Source organism: Aquarana catesbeiana, linkage group LG07 (assembly GCF_042186555.1).
Source record: "Aquarana catesbeiana isolate 2022-GZ linkage group LG07, ASM4218655v1, whole genome shotgun sequence".
NCBI lineage: Eukaryota > Metazoa > Chordata > Amphibia > Anura > Ranidae > Aquarana > Aquarana catesbeiana.
Genome location: NC_133330.1, coordinates 63,068,438 through 63,090,786, shown reverse-complemented (window position 1 = coordinate 63,090,786; position 22,349 = coordinate 63,068,438). Strand labels below are relative to the sequence as shown.

Genomic DNA, 22,349 nt, shown 5'->3' with positions numbered 1-22,349 from the left:
GGACCCCCAGATCCCGGCCCCCCCCTGTGTGAAATGGTAAGGGGGTACTTACTCCTTCCATTTCACTAAAAAACTGTCAAAAATGTTAAAAATGACAAGAGACAGTTTTTGACAATTCCTTTATTTAAATGCTTCTTCTTTCTTCTATCTTCCTTCATCTTCTTCTTCTGGTTCTTCTGGCTCTTCTGGTTCTTCCTCCGGCGTTCTCGTCCAGCATCTCCTCCGCGGCGTCTTCTATCTTCTTCTCCTCGGGCCGCTCCGCACCCATGGCATGTGGGAAGGCTCCCGCTCTTCTCTTCTTCTTTTCTTCTCTTCTTCTCTTCTTCATTTTCTTCTCCGGGCCGCTCCGCACCCATGCTGGCATGGAGGGAGGCTCCCGCTGTGTGACGGCGTCTCCTCGTCTGACGCTTCTTAAATAACGGGGGCGGGGCCACCCGGTGACCCCGCCCCCTCTGACACACGGTGACTTGACGGGACTTCCTTGTGACGTCACGGGGAATGCCACAGGGAAGTCCCGTCATGTCCCGTGCGTCAGAGGGGGGCGGGGTCACTGGGTGGCCCCGCCCCCTGTTATTTAAGAACCGTCAGACGAGGAGACGCCGTCACACAGCGGGAGCCTCCCTCCATGCCAGCATGGATGCGGAGCGGCCCAGAGAAGAAAATGAAGAAGAGAAGAAGAGAAAAAGAGAAGAAGGAAGAAGAGAAGAAGATGTAGAAGAAGATGAAGAGAAGAGCGGGAGCCTCTCCCCATGCCATGGGTGCGGAGCGGCCCGAGGAGAAGAAGATAGAAGATGCCACGGAGGAGATGCTGGACGAGAACGCCGGAGGAAGAACCAGAAGAACCAGAAGATGAAGGAAGATAGAAGAAAGAAGAAGCATTTAAATAAAGGAATTGTCAAAAACTGTCTCTTGTCATTTTTAATATTTTTGACAGTTTTTTAGTGAAATGGTAGGGGTAAGTACCCCCTTTACCATTTCACACAGGGGGGGGCCGGGATCTGGGGGTCCCCTTGTTAAAGGGGGCTTCCAGATTCCGATAAGCCCCCCGCCCGCAGACCCCCACAACCACCGGCCAGGGTTGTGGGGATGAGGCCCTTGTCCTCACCAACATGGGGACAAGGTTTTTTGGGGGGCTACCCCAAAGCACCCTCCCAATGTTGAGGGCATGTGGCCTGGTACGGTTCAGGAGGGGGGGCGCACTCTCGTCCCCCCCTCTTTTCCTGCGGCCTGCCAGGTTGCGTGCTCGGATAAGGGTCTGGTATGGATTTTTGGGGGGACCCCACGCCGTTTTTTTTTTTTTTTTTGCGTGGGGCTCCCCTTAAAATCCATACCAGACCCTTCATTTTTTTTTTAAATTTTGTCCGGGGTTCCCCTTAATATCCATACCAGACCTGAAGGGCCTGGTATGGAATTTAGGGGGGCTCCCACATCATTTTTTTTTTTTAATTTTGGTTCGGGTTCCCCTGTGGGGAATTCCCATGCCGTTTTTATCAATGAACTTCTATGTGTATTGTCGGCAATGCAATAGTCGCGGGTAGTTTTAAATGGGTTTTTTCCTTCGAAATGTCATTTTGCTGTCAGACTGTTCTAAACACGGGAAACATGCGCCCCTTTACAGACATACTATAGACACCCCCCAGCTACGAAATTTAAAGGGATATTACACTTTTATTGTTTGACTTTAAGCATTATTAAAATCACTGCTCCTGAAAAAACTGCCGTTTTTAAAACTTTTTTTTGCATTGATCCATGTCCCCTGGGGCAGGACCCAGGTCCCCAAACACTTTTTATGACACCCAGACAGTAAAGAGTCTCTGTACCCCATGTGGTATTTTATCTGGTAAAAAGTTAAAAAACGCCAAAAAAGATGGCTTAAAAAAACAAAAAAGGAAGGCGAGAGGTTAAGGAACAGGGCAAAGAAGAGAGGGAACCACTCATTCCGCCCTCCTGTCCGGACCAGGAAAGACCCAGCGGTGCAGCCTCCAACTTGGATGATTCAACTCAACAGTGCCTTGTAATCCTCAGAGTAAAAAAATTTGTGCCAGTAGAACCATTTCTTTTAAGAATTTTTCCCAAAGCCTCTTTCCATGGCCTCCAGCTCATTATTACTTTCACTTTTTTTAACCAAACGGCTATAGATGGTGCCTGCGACTGTTTACAGAAGAGGGGAATGCAGCTCTTCGTCGCAGTGAGCAATAGTGGTAGGACAGACTGTCTATAGGCTTTACCGTAAAAACGGTGGTAAAGCAGAAGGAAGGGTGGATCGTAGATCATAGATTGTAGTTCATAAATCGTTGGGTTATTCAATGTACTTCTGTCCAGTATGACTGTAGGCGACTGCAAGACCAGAAGATATGTAGAAGGGAACCAGTCTCCTCCCCACACCTTCAGCACAAGTCCGAACAATTAGAAAACATCTTATGAAGCCTACCAAAGAGATACCAAAGGGTCCACCTTGAAACCTAATTCTTAGTGCTTGGCACAAATAGAAGTTCTGTAAAAGAACTTTAATATTCTCTCCACCTGTTTGTCTGAAAAGTTCACTCCTAAAACTCTCTCCCACTTAGAGATATATGGGAGTCAAAAGGTCGATGGGGGGACACAAGTAGTTGATAGGTCTGAGATACTGAATGGCGTAGCGGAGACTTCTCTATGCATAAAAGCTTGAACGTGGTAAGACGCCGTCTACATGCGTCTGGCAAAGGGTAAGGAGCCAAGAAAGTGGGTCAGCTGTAGTTTTTGTCAGAACAATAATCCCGCAAACACCGGGTCATCCGTGATATGTTGTCTAGAGACCCATCGTCCATTTATAATAAAGTGTCGAGCCAGAAAAAAACCTGTTGACCTATATTTAACGCCTTTAAAGCTTTCCAACAAAATGTCAAAATGTTCTGGGATCTCTAACTAGATCAAGAACTCAGATGTTTAAAAAAGGTAGCTGTATACCAATATTAAAGTGGTATTAGACCCAAAACCAAAAATATTATATATTTCAGCTTACCAACCACTAGATGTGGTGGCTGCATTTGTTTTCTTCTTTTTTTTCCCTATGTTTTCACCTGGAGATCTGGACAGAAACATACCTTTGGACAGCAGCATTGTCAGTTGCAGGGGACGGGAGTGTTAAATGTACTAGCAGACTTAAATACACTAACAAATTGAAGCCAAACTCCAGCTAATACTTTATAAGCAGTTACAGTAAACTGCCGTTTTCATTTTGGGATACAAGTTTTACATAAATAAAAGCTGATTATTGTAAGCACCTCTGTCAGTGGTAAATGGTTGTCTCGTTCCTGTAACTGATATATCTGCAGTAGAGCTTGTTCTTTTGAAAAACACACTTACCGGTTGGATCACCAGATGAAAGCAAAAGAAAGAAAGTCCAAAAAAAGAAAACAAATGCAGTCATTACATCCCAGAATTGGTAAGCTGCAATATAATAAAAGTTTGCGTTTGGGTTTATCACCACTTTAAACCTGAACAAGGCACGCAAATATCATCAAGTTAGGTCTAACATGGCCTAATCTGTGCCATGAAAATAGGGGGGTACTTGCTGTGCCTCACAATCATAAAACATCTTATCAGACCGTCAAAGTGCTTGAGGAAGAACCTTTTTTCTCACAACAGTCAGTTAGTATTATCACTTTGATTTCTCATAATGCACTAGGAATACTAAAAATATCATGTAGCTGGTTGCCAAGAACAGTATTTATTTCAGAAAGGTCCAAATTAACCAAATATAAAATGTATTAACCCTTCCAGCAAATAAAAGGGTAATAAATTATACATTTGGTTAGATAAATAGAAATGAGTACAACATGGTATTTCCAAATAAGCCAGATTGTTCAATGAAAATCACACAGTATGGTAATATTTGAATTCTACAAAGTCCTATAACACTGATTTCTTTTCTCTGTCTCTTTACATCACATTTGTTAGTTATTTATTAACCTTCATCATTTCAGCATTTCTTATTTTGGATTCTTCCAGTTCAGGCTGTAATTTAACCAGTTCCTTCTTCATCTCTCCAACCTAAATAAAGCACACATGTTAATATTCTGCAATAAACTGAAACAAATGTTACTAATGAGTAGGAAGTGCCGGTTCACACAGGGGTGACTTGTCAGGCGACCTAGCCGCCTGACAAGTCGCCTCCCGTTCTGTACAATGGAACCGTTCTAATAGGAGCGACGCAAGTCGCTCCGACTTAGAAAAAGGTTCCTGTACTACTTTGGGGGCGACTTGCATAGACTTCTATACAGAAGTCGTTTTGCAAGTCGCCGTGGCAGTCGTGTGCAGGTCGCCTCGGTGAGGCGACCTGCAAGTCGTGCCGCCCCTGTGTGAACCGGGGCGAAGCTTGCATGTAAGGTACTTGGATACAAGCTGTGACATTACTGTGACAAGATGTGACATATAGTATAATATGGAAAGTAGCTGTGCACTTAGCCTTCTGTTCAATATCATTGTTGCTTCCTTCAACTGATGCTCACAAGTGTCACTATTTCCCTTATGCCCCTTACACACGATTGGATATTCCGACAACAAATGTTGGATTTGAGCTTGTTGGCTGAAAGTCCGACCGTGTGTATGCTTCATCGAACATTTGCTGTCAGACTTTCCGCCAACAAATGTTAGCTAGCATGTTTTTAAATTTTCCGCCAACAAAACTTTGTTGTGGGAATTTCCGATCGTGTGTACACAAGTCCGACTCACAAAAGTTCACACATGCTCGGAATCAAGCAGAAGGAGCCGCACTGGCTATTAAACTTCCTTTTTCTCGGCTCTTCATACGTCTTGTACGTAACCACATCTCCACGTTTGTAATTGTTGGCCAACATTTGTGTGACCGTGTGTATGCAAGACAAGTTTGAGCCAACATCCTTTGAACAAAAATCCACGGTTTTGTTGGCCAATCATGTGTACGGGGCATTGGGCTCGATTCACACCTGGGCATTCTGGATCGCTGGCGCAATCGCTGCAATTCTGACTGCGATTCCAGAATCGCAAAAAAACGCATTACCCATGCCATTATTTTTTAGCGGAAATTTGTAGCAACTGTCGAGCGACAAATCATAATACAATCGCAGCATAAATCGCATCTGCAAACGCTCCTGGCTCTGTGCCAAGATTTGGTACATGATTTTCTTTTTGAGCGTTTTTGGAGTGGGAGGAGGCCCATTCAAGTGAATATTGCCGCTCCACAAATGCTCAAGTAAAAAAACAAAAAAAGGAAAAAAAAACAAGCGGCTGCAGCTGTCGCTGAAGATCGTGAATGGAGCCTTTTTGCTCAGATCTGCTATTTCACATGAGAGAGTCAGAGGGAAAGGCAGTTCTTTGTTTGCACTTGTAAACTGTGATGTGGTTTATATATCGCATATACAGTATTTGCATGGCTTGATCCAAGGCAAAAAAACACAGAACAAACTACAAATAGACAGTACGCTGTCTACCATCTACCCAACATACTGGTAGAATAGTATATTGACCGTTATGCATTTTCACCTGTGATTCAGCAAAGGCCAACTTATCTAAACCATTAGTGTATCTCTTCTTTGCCTTCATCACCGTGTCCCTCTTCTGGGAGAGCAGCTGAAGGAAAGCAGCAATCAACTCCAGGTAAGAGGTGGGGGTCACATAATTATGTCTCCCCAGTTCTCGCAAAAACCTGTAAATGGAAGAAGATATTTCAGCTACAATTAGCGACTGGAGAAAATGTTACAATATTTATCTGTACAAGAACATTATTCTACTTTGTAGTCTGTGAAGGTATTGTATAAATGTAATACTTTGGAATGTGCATTGTTTATTGTACTGTTAAAAGTTGTTAATAAACTTTATTTCTGCCTTAAAAAAAAAAAAAAGCGGAGCTCCAGTCTCCTAAGCAATTTTTTGATAAAAGCACCACCTTGATTCTTAGTACTTGTAATATATTATTTAGATATTAGCATAACTGTCCTCATACTTGTTACCTGTAAATCTGTAATCTCTTACTTGATCTCGGAAGAAGGCAGTGGCCATCAAGGATGTGGGCATCCGAAGCCCGCTCCTGTGTATTTCCGGGATTCGGTGCAGCTGGCTACCCAGCATGCACCTCCCGATCTCGCGCCTACGCAGTGAAGCCACTGAGTGTCTCTCTCTCTCTTCCCGAAAGGTTGCCATAGCAATGGCGGCGTCGGCCTTATGTTCCTGCCCCATTGTTATAGCAACCTGTCAATCGTGACATCCCGGTCCTCCCGTGCACACCATCTCCGGTATGGAAATAACGCAAGATTTCATCACTAGGTGATTTGCGAGGACTCCTGGGATACATGATGGCGATATCCCAGGAGCCCTTGCAAATCACCTGGTGATGTAATTGCCTAAGCGGCCGCAGCCAGGTGTACTGCTGGAGAAAAGTGAAAAAGGTATTTACAAAGAAAAAAATATATATATATTGCCATTTATTACAGCATTTAGGATGGGCATGACAGTAATTGGACTTTCAAAAAACGGGTGGAACTTCGCTTTAAATATGTAGTTCAAGTATGTTGGTATTATGTTAATTATTATTTGGGCTAATGCTAGAGAAAGTGGTGTATTATTTGCATTTTGGTAGTTTGATTTTCTGTTGTTTTTTTAATCTGCGTTATTTATTCTATGTTGTATTTTAATTGTATGGATGGTTTATTATGCCGTGTACACACGGGCTGACTTTTTGGACTGGACTGGTCCGATGGGATGAATCCGTCGGACAATCCGACCGTGTGTGGGCTTCATTGGACCTGCAGCGGACTTTTTCGGTCAAAAATCAGATGGACTTTAGATTTGGAACATGTTTCATATCTTTCAAACGGACTCGAGTACTGGCTATCAACTTCCTTATTTTAGTCCGGTCGTACGTCATCACATACGAATCCGTTGGACTTTGGTGTGATCGTGTGTAGGCAGGTCCGCTCGTTCAAAGGTCAGTCTAAAGTCCGTCAGAAAGACCGTCGGACCTTTGATGCCGAAAAATCTGCCCGTGTGTACACGGCATTAGAGTATAGTTTTAATTTGTTTTATTTGGTGCTAATTGCTGTTATTGGTAACTTTGTTGTGTCATTGTGACTTGTTTTGTTCATTGTTGTGATCTTGTGTTGTGTTTGTTGAGTGTGGCTGTGGCGCAATAATTTCCCTTTGGATTAATAAAGTATTCTGATTCTGAAGATTAAAGTTGTATTAAACCCAAAACCAAAATTGTAATATATTGTAATATATTGAAGCTTACCAACCGTTTAATGTGGTGCTTGCATTAGTTTTCTTGTTTTGTCTTTTTTCCCCCCTGTTTGCACCTGGTGATCTGGCCAGTAACACACCTTCTGTATTTGAGTGCCTTATGAGAACCTTATGCCAGGCAGCATGCCCTCAATATGGGGGGTAGGTGACCCCTCACCCCAAAGCACCTTGCCCCCATGTTGATGAGGACAAGGGCCCCTTCCCAACAACCCTGGCCATTGGTTGTCAGGGTCTGCGGGCGGGAGTTAAAAGGGAGATATTGCAAAAGGGGGAGAACGGGGGGAGAACGGATCTGAAGTCTATGGAAGGAATCAGAAGTCTATAATCAGCTCCTTGGGAGATCAGAACAAAAGTCTTTTTTGCTGCATTAGATGTCACTTGGAACCTCACAATCAGTGTTGTGATTCCATCCAGTGCATGACATTTGTTACTTGGGGAAAAAGAGTTCCTGAGGTATTCAGATGAGAATCAGGTAGCATCATATGATTTGGCTCCTTTAGAGGAATAAGGCAAATTACCAGCGCTGGGTCCCATGTATTTGTCAGGCTTAGCTTTCTTTGAGGATGAAGGTTTGGATGGCGAAGCTTGCAGTGTGTGGGGGGACGACGCTCCTTGTGTGGGGATACGAAACTCCTTATACCAGTCAGGTAGATCAATTAGGGGGAGCTGCAGTTGGTCACAGAAGGCTGGGATGTCTTTAGGCATCCTCAAGTAATGCTGTTTGCCAAGGTATGTGGCGTTTATCTGTATGGTATGCCTTTGTCCCTTAATGCAGCATTCCTTCTGGCTTTGTTCAGAATTTCCTCCTTTAATGTGAAGCTTTGTAGACAGCATATAATGTCATTGTCTCTTGGAGCGGTATCTGAGGGACATGGTGCCAGAGCCCTATGTGCTCGCACAAATTCAATGTCAGTGTCTTTGGGGCGGTCAAGCAGTTCATTACATACTGCTTGTAGGGCTGATTTTATTTGTGCAGGTTCTATTTTTTCCAGGGATCCCCCTCACCCTGATTTTCTGCCTGCAGCCCCTGTTGTCCAGGTCCTCCAGGTGCCTGTTCATGAGGATCAAGTGTGTGGCATGGCATGTGACTGTATTAGTCAGTCTCTCAACTGCTCTGTCCCTGTTAGCGTTTGCCCTCTCTGTGTGGGATAGGCGATCTGATAATGCCAGAAAGTCAGCTCTTAGGTCTGTAATGGCAGCGAAAAGTGTGTTTTTTTATGTCTGCAGCAATTTTTGTCATCTCTCTTATGCCGTGTACACACGGGCGGACTTTTTGGCATCAATGGCCCGACGGTCTTTCCGACGGACTTTCAACAGACTTTTGACGGACTTGCCTACACACGATCACACCAAAGTCCGACAGATTCGTATGTGATGACGTACGACCGGACTAAAATAAGGAACTTGATAGCCAGTAGCCAATAGCTGCCCTATTTTTCATCTATCGGACTAGCATACAGATGAGCGGATTTTTCGACCGGACTCGAGTCCGTCAGAAAGATTTGAAACATGTTCCAAATCTGATGTCCGTCTCCTTGACAGGGCAGGAGAATATTCGGTGGATTGCTGTGTCCATCCAGCATCAGTTTCAAATGACTTTGAGCTGCTACCAGACTTCACCTACATTATACCTTGCTGGTGAAGCTCATTCACTCTGACGTAATCATCTTCTATGGCCATATTACATTTCATGTACAGTATATACAGAGATATTGTTAATTTCACTGTAAAAATCAAACTGCATGCTACTCCGACAAAAGGTTAGACGTGTGAGTGGTATTTGATTATGAACTGGAAATCCTCTTTGCAAATTAAACCCAAAAGCAAGCATTTATCATATTGCAGCTTAGCAATTCTTAGATGGGATGGTAGCATTCGTTTTCTTTTTTAGGCTTTTGTTCTTTTATTTTCATCTGGGGATCTAGCCAGTATGTCTGTTTTTTTTTTAACAAAACAAGCTGTCCTGCAGATATAGCAATAGAGGATTTGAGACAAACCATTTACCACTGACAGGGGTGCTTATAATGATCAGCTTTTATTTATTCATGTAAAACCTTTTATCCCAAAAGTAAAAAAAAAAAATGTTGCTGTAACTGCAGTGTTAGCTGGAGTCTGGCTTAAATTTTGTTAGTGTATCTGCTAGTGCATCTAACAAATCCCTCCACCCAGACTGACAATGCTGCTGTCCAAAAGTGCCCTTGTACTCCTTCATCCACGGCTCAGGGGGGTTGCGCTCGCTCGTCCCCACCCACTTTCCTGACCGGCCAGGCTAGTGCTCGGTTAAGGGTCTGGTATGGATTCTGGGGGGGACCCCATGCCGTTTTTTTCGGCGTGGGGGTTCCCCTTAAAATCCGTGGCGTTCCCCTTTATGCACAAATCGCATGCCAAATTTGGATCAGTTAATACGGAATCCGAATTTGATCCGACTTCAGAACAAAAGTAGTGCAGGAACTACTTTGAAGTCGGCACGACTTAAAGTCGTGCCAATATGAATGGTAGTCATTCATGGAGAATGACTTGTCATGCGATTTTGCAGTACAAAATCGTGGGACAAGTCATATAAGTGTGAAAGGGATCTAACCCAGATTTTTATTTCAGCTTGTGAATTTTTCCCACACAGCGATTCCTTATCCTGGATCACCATCTTGTGGTGCAAAATGGAACTGCAAGTAATAGACTTTATTTTACGAAATGTCCATGCCATGCAACGTTCCACATGGGATAATTCCCAACAAACTCTGATGGTTAGATTTAAAGCACTTGATATTTACATATCCTGAACACCTCCTATATTATATCTGGGACAAAGGCCCGCCTGATAATTGGGGCTTATACAACTGGGATGAATACTCCATATTCACAAAGCCAAATATGGATTAGGTATACTTCTCTCTACAAGTAGACAACCTAGGTATACCTCTATAACCTATACAACCTAGGAAGACAACCTAGGTATACCTCTCTCTACAAGTTGAGCCGGGTCATGGGCAGATCGGGACAAGACATGCACCCGCTTGATGATTCTTGACTAGATATGCGGATTGTGCGCATGTCTTGCCACGATTGGGCCTTGCCATCCATCACAATGACCCTAGATATGCAACACTGGGAACGCCCAATTAAGGCACACTCAATAGTTCGCAAAAAGAGACAGACCCTGATACCTTTGCTGTAATGGAAATAACAATTTTTAAAGTTTTCAAGTTCAAAAGGTGTTAGTAAGCCATACAACTTCTGATGTTTCGCATTTCTTAAAATTCTACTATGTTAACCAATAGATATAACTATTAAATACAGATTCAGCAGACTTCCTGTTGGACCATGGTTTATTAAATGCAACCATCGCCCAATATGGAAACAACCTTCATGTTAAATTTCATGATATTACCCTAATGGCTGGAAGGGGTACATGAATAGTTTTTGTTTATAATTGATCTACATGAGCGGCGGAAGGCTTCTCTCAGTTTTATTATATTACAACTAGTTTCATACAAAAAGATTTTTGGTATAGTTGCTCCCAACTGTGAATTCTGGTTGGTTTAACGCCATACAGAATTTCACTACATTTCTCTCCTAAAGTTGACGCTGCGAGATATCTTACCTATATACTTAACCTTAGTGATACTCCACTAAAGAGTTACTGGAACACTTCTACACTGTCTTTTCTTCTCTTTTCTTTACTTTCCTCTCTGACCATCAAGGTGTTTAAGACAACTTCTTACCTAAACAGGCTACATTTATTGTGTTAACCATGTCATATTTTTTACTTGATAAACATTCATTTGTGATCTCTCATAACGTCAGGGGTTTAACCGGTTCAATACCGGGCCTTTTCACCCCCTTCCTTCCCAGACCAATTTTTAGTTTTCAGCGCTGTCGCACTTTAAACGACAATTGCGCGGTCGTGCGACGTTGTACCCAAACAAAATTGACGTCCTTTTTCCCCCACAAATAGAGCTTTCTTTTGGTGGTATTTGATCACCTCTGCAGGTTTTTATTTTTTGCGCTATAAACAAAAGAAGAGCGACAATTTTGAAAAAACACAATATTTTTTACTTTTTGCTATAATAAATATCCCAATTTTTAAAAAAAAAAAACTAATTTTTTCCTCAGTTTTGGCCAATACATATTCTTCTACATATTTTTGGTAAAAAAAATCGCAATAAGCGTATATTGTTTGGTTTGCGCAAAAGTTATAGCGTCTATAAAATACGGGATAGATTTATGGCATTTTTAAAAAAAAATTATTTATTTTTATTTTTTTACTAATAATAGCGGCGATCGCGATTTTTTTCGTGACTGCGACATTATGGCGGACACATCGGACACTTTTGACACATTTTTGGGACCATTCACATTTATACAGCGATCAATGCTATAAAATTGCATTGATTACTGTGTAAATGTGACAGGCAGTGAAGGGGTTAACCGCTAGGGGGACACAAGGGGTTAAATGTGTTTCCTAGGGAATACTTCTAACTGTAGGGGGCGGGGACGTACAAGGGGAGGAGACCGATCAGTGTTCCGCTGTTCTGGGAACACAGATCGCTCTCCTCTGAGCTGACAGGACGTGGATCTGTGTGTTTACACACACAGATCCACGGTCCGGCCCGGTTAACGGGCAATCGCGGGTGCCCGGCGGACATCGTGGGCACACGCACTGGGTCGCTCGCGCCCCCTAGGCGGCCAGGAACCCAAGGCCGTCATATGACGTCCACCCAGGATGGGAGATCCCATCTGTGGACGTCATTTGACTATAGGCGGGTAGGGAAGTGGTTAAATACACCAGAGAAGCGAATCTCATTGCTTCGAGAACTTCAAAAGACAAGAGCGGCCATGGTATTTCTCCAGGAGACCCACTTCAAAACAGGTACAGTACCTAAACTACATGACAAACACTTCCCACAGGCCTTTCACGCAATTAATCCTACGACCAAGTCGAAGGGAGTCTCCATCCTACTACATAAAAACACTGACATCGTCATCACCCAACAACAGGCAGACATTGAAGGGAGATACTTATTCCTTAAAGGGCAATGGGCAGGAACCCCAATCACATTGGCAAACCTGTACTTCCCTAATACTGCGCAGGTCACTTTCTGCCAACGCATGATTGATGAGCTAAAGGGTCTTGCCTCTGGCTGTATTGTGCTTAGGAGAGATTTCAACACGGCGTTGAACCCCCTACAAGACACATCAGACGGCAAGTCCAGTCTATCCTACAAAAAATTACGCAAAATCAAAACACTTTTGGTCTCACTTACCTTAATAGACACTTGGCGCTTGACTAATCCTTCAGATAGAGACTATACATATTTTTCAGCCCTACACAACAAATTTACACGCATAGATTACATTTTAATTTCACAAAGGGACTTGCCCCTTGTGAAATCAGCCAAAGGTGTAAAAATCTTCTCGGATCACGCACCCGTATCTTTGCAACTTCAAAAAGCAAATAAGAAACATGGGACCATCACTTGGAGGTTGAATCCCTCTCTGCTCACTGACGCAACAAATCTAAGTAAAATAACAGAAACGATCAAACTATATTTCAAGGTGGATGAAACAGAAGAGCTGTCACCTTTCACAATTTGGGCAGCCCATAAATGCATGATATGGGGGGATTTTATACGGATAGACGTGACAAAAAAGAGAGAGGCAGAAAAAGAAATCAATGACCTGACACAGGCCATAGGTGATCTAGAAATAAAACAAAAGCAATCTCTAGCAATAGAGACAGCTACAGCTTTACTCAACTTACGAAAAAAACTGCAAACCCTCATGAATTTCAAAGTGCAGAAGATTCTCTTCTTTAAGAAGGGGTTCTTCTACAAACATGGTGACAAGACTGGGAAATTCCTAGCGAAAGCACTCAAAGACACAATGCTATCGACGAACATAGCAGCTATTAAAACCAGCAATGGCCAGATAACACAAGACACTTCAAAAATTGCCCAAAGATTCCAAGAATACTATACAGACTTATACAATTTACCAAATACACATAAACCTAAAGACTTATCTGGCACACGGACAGAAATTATTCACAAATTTCTCACTGACAGTGGCCTCCGCACACTAACCGATGATGACGCCCAATCATTAGAAGAACCCATCACAGACTAACTAACAGCAGCTATCAAATCACTTAAAACTGGGAAAAGTCCCGGCCCAGATGGTCTGACAGCCCACTACTACAAAACCTTTTCTACTCTATTGACACCACACATGCTGAAGACCTTTAATTATCTAAAAGACCCACAAGAAACTCAAGAGGACTTCCTTAGAGCACATGTCACAGTACTGCCCAAACCCAACAAAGATCCTTTAGACTGCGCCAGTTACAGACCAATTTCTTTACTTAACATTGACCTAAAACTATACAAAAAAATACTAGCAAACAGACTGAGACCACTACTACACAAACTCATAGGCCCAGAGCAAGTAGGCTTCATGCCAGGCAGGGAAGCAAGAGACAATGTGACAAAAGCCCAAAACCTCATACACAGATCTCAGCAGGGAGACTTTGAAGGCATGCTACTTTCTACTGATGCGGAGAAAGCCTTCGACCGTGTGTCGTGGGACTTCTTATTTGCTACCTGCACCCATATCGGACTGAAATCCCACATGTTAACCTGGATTAAGACTATCTAGCACAACCTGACAGCACAAATTAAAGTCAAAGGGACTTTGTCAAACACAGTAAAAATCCAAAATGGGACACGGCAGGGGTGTCCTCTTTCACCCCTGTTGTTCATCCTCACACTGGAACCATTAATCCGCACAGCAAACACTTCACCTTCCATACATGGTTTCCAAACACGAGGCAAAACCTACAAATGCGTGGCATATGCCGATGCTCTCCTATTCTTTATAACCCAACCACATATTACCATGCCTAATCTCTGCAATATATTTACTCACTACGGTTACATATCGAACTTTAAAATCAATTATAAAAAATCAGAAGCACTGAATTTGACACTTCAGGAAGACACAAAACACAACACACAAAATAACTGTAAATTTAAATGGGAAACAACCTCCCTTAAATATTTAGGGATCCAACTGACCCCGAACTCAGACTCAATATACAAACAAAATTTTCTACCACTTCTACAAATCATAGCGAAGGACCTGGAGAAATGGTCTTTAAAACATTTCTCATGGTTTGGCAGAAACCATACTCATTTTAGTACCTACAAACTTTTTTCGCTCACTACAAGCTATGCTCAGAAAATTTCTTTGGGCATCCAAGAAACCGCACATAAGTCTACCATTACTCACCAGAGACAAACAGAGTGGAGGAATGGAATTTCCTAACTTTAAAAATTACTTCTTAGCTACACATCTCACTAGAATTGTAGATTGGACATGTCATGCAGATAAAAAAGATTGAGTGGCATTAGAAAATGACATGGGCCCCATACCCGTGTCACACTCACCGTGGATCGCATGGGATTTATGCCCTAAGCAACTTAAACAACACCCCCTTATGGGGGCGACACTTAAAACTCTACAAACAGTGATTCAAAAATCAGGTTTGACCACATCCCCAGGTCCACTAACCCCACTGCTTGCTAACCCAGATTTTCAACCAGGTATGTGCAGATTAGCTCAGCCATTTACCAACAGAAACTTACCACTCCTGGTTACACATTGTCTGGAAGGTAATAAAGTTAAATCAATTTCAATGTTACAAACGGAATTGGGCTTACCATCCTTAAATGATTGGGTATACCGCCAAATACATGACTACATCCTGAGTTCCCAGAGACATAAACACTTTATGAGACCTCTAACACCATTTGAGACCATTTGCTTCATGGCTACCACAACCAGAAAAAACATATCCTTAACCTATACCTGGTTGCAAGCCTCAGACCTACAGGAACCAAACAAACAAAATGTTTTGGGAAGCGGCGTTAAACATGTCCTTTACAAAGGACCAATGGTTACAGGCACATGTGTTTGCCCATAAATGTGCGATTAGCACACGATTACAGGAAAATTCGTTCAAATTACTAACAAATTGGTACAACACACCAATTAAAATACATTAATGGTTCCCTACAGTTCCTGACCTCTGTTGGCGTTGCAATCAGGAAAAAAGGAACCTTACAACACATTTGGTGGGAATGCACCTTGATTCAGCCCTTACAAAACAAATCACTGACACAAAGATTCAACTAAATGCAGCCTGCTGCATATTACATATTACCAACTGCTCAATGAGGAGATATAAAAAATCACTGACAAGAATTTTGCTCTCAGCAGTATGTGTCAATCGAATCAACGCATACTGATTGATTGATCGTCACAATACTTCCTAACTAAGAATAGGCACTATATATGTTTCTCATGTTGAGACAATCGTTATTGGCAACTCTAATGATGTAACCTGTTATATGTACAGTTGAATTTACTATGCTCAAGTATGTGTACGAGTTTTTACTGACTGTACAACAGCTTTGCTTTTGAACAAATCAAAAACTTTTATTGGAAAAAAAAAACACTGACCAGTAGCTGCTGAGGCCTGGGGGCTGTACAATAAATATGTAAGGGTTTAATGTGGCCCTTGGGCTGGAGGTTGAGCCTGAACCTGGTATAAAAGTGTGGTATAATAATGTAGGGCTGTTTCCTCAGCAGCTCTGCAAATGAAGTCAGTGGTCCTCCTTACAAAATACATCCAGGTGATAGAAGGCAGCAGTACTTCCAATCGGGGCCAGGACAAAGGGTGGACAGGAGGGGTGGCTGCCCTGGGGACTGTGGCATCATGTGAGGTGGAGGGCACCACAAGGAGATGGGGGGGATTTGTGTTGGGTTGGGGAATTTGGGGGGAAGCAGGGGGTAAGAATTGTTTTAGGAGGAGAAATATGGGGGGTGTGCTGGGAAAGGTGATTTGGGGGGATTTGTGTTGGGAGGGGGAATGAGGGAAGAAGTGCTAGAAGTGATATGGTAGAAGGGGTTTGTGCTAGGAGGTGACAATTTTATGGATGGGATTTGTGCTAGTAGGGATGATTGAAAGGTATTTGTGCTAGAATGGGAAATGGGGGGGGGGTGATCTTTGTGCTAGGAGGAGGATTTGTGCTGGGAGGGGGGATTTGGAGTGGGGGGAGAAAGCGGGGGCAAAAATTTGTCCTGGGAGTGGCAATTTCATCAGGGGGCAGATTTGTCCTTGTAGGAGGAGGGAACCATGCAGATTAGTGGTCATTTTTTATTTGGGTGGGGGACACACATAATGCTCATACATCTCAGACAGAGGAAGGGGTCCAGTTTGACATGTTCGCCCTGGGCTCTAGATGAACTTGTCCCGACGCTGCTTACAATTTCCAAAATAAATCTTGTAGGTCCACCTCCATACTTTAGGTCCTCTCCCTCCCATCCTGCTCTGGCCACTAGCATCTTCTGTTTTGAGTAAAATGTGGCAGGCAAAGGGTGGCGGGTTACAATGCTGAATACCTGAGAAGGCAGCAGGAGATGGAGCAACTGTCACTGCAATGTATTTGACTCATCATGAGCCCCTCCCTCCTACGCTGGGCAGTGCTATGGCATATGACTGATTTTTATTGGCTTGTAGACCTGACTCTGTGCATATAGAATTAAAATATTATACTGGACACATACAGTATGTCTGTAATGGACATTCAGGGACAGCAGTAAAAAATTTTTTTTACAAACAATCCGTGAATTTTTGGACAGTTGGAAACCCTGACTGAGAGAGTTGCAAGGTGTGTCATTGTTGACCTTCTATGAATACTAGTTGCCTGGCTATCTCTGGCAGCAATACTTTCAAAGTCACTCACCTAGAATAAGTATGCAGATTAGAATGTCATAGTGAAGTAGGAATTCCTGATCTGCTACTCGTTCCACTCTTCACTTGATCAGCATTACAACCAGGCAACTTCTTCAGATGAAAAGATTGCCAATTGAAGTTTTTGCATCCTCTCAAAAAAGTTTTAAGCAACAAAATGAAGGATCAATATAATTCAATGTATTTACAGTGACTAAACATTTTTCCACAATGAAACGATGCATCGATGTAAGCCGGACAGGAAGTGATGTCATCCTGCTGTTATGAATCAATGGGAGAGGTATACCTGTATATGAAGCAAGGCTCACGCTGCACACCACCAGTAGCAGCTGAGCTGATGCTGTATGAGATTAAGTGCTTTATTCCTGGAGCAAGGTTGTCCACACTTTAATGTGAGTGAGCATTCATGTGCTTTTAACAAAGCTTTAATAAAGTAAGGGGTTTACACCATGCAAGATTTTCTTTTTCTTGGGGATACCTGAGGCTGAGAGAGGAAGAGAGCTACTGGTCCAGGGCCTCCCTTAAACAGGAAAGAAGCTATATGACCAGTAGTGGCCGGTCCATAAGGGGCACAGGGGCGCCTTCCCCCAAGTTTGCATGCAGGGTTGCATGCGGGGCACTGGACTCATAGCTTTCTATGAGGTTTTTTCTTCTTGAAGCACCGGATTAGATCCTGAGGCTCTAATTGGCTTGAAAAAGGTTGGGCTCTGCACCCCGAACCCACCCACGAATCAATATTCGCTATCAGCTTCCAGCTTCTTTTCCTGGCCAATCAAGACAGGAGGCAGATCTAAAGAAGACCGGGTTGGCCGGGGGGAGAAGCTGGGGCCGCCCCGCGGTGGAGGGGTGAGTGTGGACCAGGGGGGTTTGTTTACCGCCCCAACCAAAAGTTTAGCACCAACAGCCACTGTGTATGACCCATATTGTGATATAAGGTCATGGGGATCCGGGGAGTGGTTTGTGGCAAAGGTGGTGGCAGACAGGTGATTTGTCTGCACAGAAGAATCTGAGTGAATCTGGAGTATAAGTTGAAGCACAGAGCACTACATAATTTGATGGACACTTAATGACTGTTAACAAATGCAGAATATATTGAAAGTATATATTGAGTTATATTTATTATATTTCATTTGTGGCTTCATTTTATTAGTATAAAAAGATTAGGGAAGCTTGATTTTTTTTAACCTAGTGCAGTTACATTTGCGTTATATAATTTTTCCACCTTAGATTTCAAAACAATATCAGTTTTTCTGATCAAGGTCTTTGTGCTCCATAAGGATTATACAAAATATTCAAAAGGTAAATAATTACTTGTCTGAAAGCCCTATGGCTGATGTGTGGAAGTATTTGCAGATTGGAACCACTTCCTGGCGCTCAGTATCGGTCATTTCCAACGTCTCCAAGAACTTCACAGCCACTCTCTCAAGGGCATCCTCTGGCCATGGCTAGAATACAAGAGACTGAGTCAAAAATGTTGAATGGATCGATCACTCAGATTAAAAAAAAGTCTGCCACAACCAGTTGTTTGGATCATGAATGGACAAGGTTTAAGCATGGTCACTTGGGTTGGGGGAAATTACCCAGGACTCCAACAGACAATCAGGATTGAGGGGAAGGACAGTGAGTACAAGTTTTAGTAGCAGAGAAAGCGAACTATTAAAAGAACCTGATTGGGCACATTGTCAGATTTAGCAATGACCTTGTGCTAAAGTATTTACTGTTTGTGAGCTCATTTTTGGGCATGAAAATGTATAAAATTTCAAATCTCCAACACTCCTGTGTGGCTTCCCCTTTGCATGTAACTGCAGGAAGATCTGAGTAATAAAAACAAATTAAACCTGGTGTCATTTGTTACCTACACACCTGAAACGTCTTTTCAGACAATAGATATTGCTTTGCATGTAACAAGTATAGAATCTGCAGTACTAAGAAAATACCACATACTGGAGATCATGGGGTTATCAGAATTTACACAACATCATTCCTTCATCTCATATCACAATAACTAATTATTGGGGATGTTGGGTATGCCAGGAGAGCTCATTTACATAATGAGGATTTTCGGGAAGCTGATCATATATAAAAAATATACTAAATATATTTGCACATACAGTATTTACCAAGTGGCCATGCTTACGCATATTACGTTTTTGGGGGTAAATCAAAAATTCTTCTTTAAACTTCTCAAACTGGGTCTTAGGACTTTTGTGCAAGTAATATATGTATTGGGTTCAAGTTTGCTAAACAGACAGACAAAAAGAGAGACATACTAACTCAGATAGAAAAAAGATAGATAGGTAGATGGATAGATAGATTTCTATGACATACTTATAAAGCATATTATGCTAATCCTCTCCAGTCAAATTCCCTATGACATTATCATAACATGTGCATAATGGTATGATCTCAGTACACACCTGGAACCAGTCAATAGTGCAGCAGTTGATAAGAGAGGGGAATTGCCGCAGGCGATTGCGAAATGCATCTCCAATTGGGCTGAAGGCAACTACAATGTGTAGGTTTTCCTTGCAACGGTTCACAAAGAAAGCAAACAAAGCCAGAGGGCTGAGCTCAACATTTTTATTCCCAGCTTGGGCTGTTGGGCGAACTCCCTGTTAGAAAACATGAATAAAAAAAACAGCAATATGAATAAAATGCATACAATGAGTATATATACACAACTAAAACCATGTTCCATTGAAGCCATAACTAATATCAGGATCAAACAAAAGGCTTTGGAAAGTGGGGCTTCACATCTATACATTGCAGCTTAGTGCATTTTTAAAACAGAGGATGTACTGTATTTTTTTGAGGTTCAATGCATTAAAGGTATAGTTCATCTTTACCAAAACACTGCCTATGTAGATAATAGCTATTTGTAGAGAAACCCGGTCGCCATGGTCATCTTACCCCAGTTGAATAAAAAAAGGGATATCATATACACACAAGACACTGCATCAGGTGAGGTAGGAGCTAACAGGAACATTTTGTCCACATTGTGTCACCCTAACTAGCAATGATCGACAGAAGGGTAGAGCAAACTGTAACCCTATTCTGTTAGCAGTTTGGCCATAGATGTCATCCAGAGTGGTTAAAATGTAAGTACAAGAATACTAATCCACTAACAAAGATCCACAGCTGTAAAGCAATGAGGATCCAACTACATTGCCTTGGGTTGGTAGGGAAGTAGGTTCCAGACTGCAACCCTGCCAGTCAATGCAATGTAACTGGGTACTCATTGCTGAATAGCTGTGGTGTTGCCTTAGCTGTTTTGGTGATTTTCTTTTTTTTTTTCAAAATATTCTTTATTAACATTTCTTAAAATTTACATACCTTCCAACAGACATGTACTAACATCACAGAATTCATGTAAACAGGGCTCTCTGGGGAGAAAGCAGCTTACCCCACATGCGTATATAAAGTACTTCCATTCCAACACACCTACCCTATCCCCAAATTACCCTAAATTGGCCATTATTTATACAATATCCATTTTACCCTACCCCTTCCTCCTAACCCTTCTCCCCTCCCTCCCTCCCACCCCCTCCCACCCCATCCAGGATTCCACATTCTTTCAGTTATTCCTTACAACCAATGCTTATCAACCAGGGGTTCCACATCTTTTTGAATTTTTTTAGATTCCCTCTTCTAATGTATAGGGCTCTCTCCTTCCAAACTATCTCATTTATTGTTTTTTCCCACTCCGCAACCGTCGGGGGTGAGACTGTTTGCCATCTTTGCATGATCAGCTTCCGGGCTTGATACAGACACCTCAAGGCCGCTGTTTTTAGTACTGTCTCCTCCGATCTCCATACTCTATATCCAAGGATGCATAATCTGACCTCTATTTCCAAAGATAACCCCCACCTGCCGCTAATGGCTTCAATTACCCCCGTCCAGTATCTGACTAGCTTAGGGCATCTCCAGACCATATGTATCAAGTCCCCCTCCTCACTACATCTAGGACAGTTAGCATCTAATCTTAGTCCAAATCTAAATAGTTTTTTTGGAGTGTAGTATGCTCTATGTACCAGCATTAAGTGAGAGAATCTCTGTGCAGGGGATACTGAGACTACCTGCCCGGTCTCCAATATTTTTCTCCATTGTTCATCTGTTAATTTCCCAAAGTCCACCTCCCATCCTTTCCTACAACCAAGATGTTCTGGCCTTACGATACTTTTGCTACACAGTTGCACATATATTTCTGATATAAAACCCTTTATTTTCCCAGATTTAACCACCTTTTGAAGCAATACTGCTTCACTCCACACTAAGGGGCGTATCCTAAACTGGGCGTTTAGAGCCGATCTTATTTGTAGGTATCTAAAAAAAGTTTGTCTCGGGATTCCATTTTCAATTTGAAGTTCCTCAAAGGATTTTAATACGTTCCCTTTATAAAGCTGGGATAGTCTATTTATGCCCCATCGCTCCCATTCTTTAAACTCCCCCATGATGACCACTTCCTGTAGATTCCTATTATGCCACAGAGGGGCATATTCTGTGAACCCAACATATCCCATTAGACTCTTTGTTGCCTTCCAGACCTTTGTTATCATCCTAATTGTAGGGCCGCTAACAGGGAAAGAGTCTGCCTCTAATGCCTCCACCACTGTCTTATGTGGCGCCTCCAGAGTCAACAACCCACCATCTGCACTTCCGCCTCTTGTATGCTGCAGCTGTGCCGCCAGAAAGTAACATCTTGGATGCGGGAGTGCCATTCCTCCCTCCTTGACTGGCAGTTGTAGACTCTGGAGGCTAATCCTAGCCTTACCCCTCCTCCATACCAGCTCCCTAAATAGTGTGTCAATTTTCTTAAACCATTTTTTATTCACCCACACCGGTGAGTTATGTAACAAATACAATAGCTGGGGCAGCCAGACCATCTTAATTAAGTTGCCTCTCCCTGCTACTGTTAGGGGCAGCCGGTTCCAAATATCTATTTTGCGCTTAAATTTAACCAGTAATGGAGCTAGGTTATCTTCTATATACTGATTGGGATCCTTTGTCATGTTTATACCCAGATACCGTATTGTTGCAGCCACTTTTAATTGGGGGATTCCCAGTGTCGAAGAATTATTAGGTATATCTATTGGCAAGAGTGCCGATTTCCTCCAGTTCACCACTAATCCTGACAGGTTACCAAACCTCTCCATCATAACCATTACCTGCCCAAGGGAGCCCTCGGTGTCTCCAAGAAACAACAGGACATCGTCGGCATACAGGGCAATCTTCTCCTCTCCTGTTCTTCTTATAAACCCCCTCACCCCTGTACAGGACCTGA

General features: G+C 42.6%; 1 protein-coding gene across 1 annotated transcript in view; it reads right to left on the bottom strand.

The window, feature by feature from the left end:
- Positions 1 to 22,349, bottom strand: part of DNAH12 (dynein axonemal heavy chain 12) — a 253,222-nt gene that overhangs the window by 73,123 nt on the left and 157,750 nt on the right. Inside the window, exons 45-48 of the mRNA XM_073592248.1 lie at positions 19,486 to 19,680; positions 18,380 to 18,513; positions 5,503 to 5,665; positions 3,952 to 4,032 (exon numbers count right to left, since the gene is read on the bottom strand). Coding sequence (XP_073448349.1) covers positions 3,952 to 4,032; positions 5,503 to 5,665; positions 18,380 to 18,513; positions 19,486 to 19,680 — 573 coding nt within the window. The remainder of the gene's footprint in view (positions 1 to 3,951; positions 4,033 to 5,502; positions 5,666 to 18,379; positions 18,514 to 19,485; positions 19,681 to 22,349) is intronic.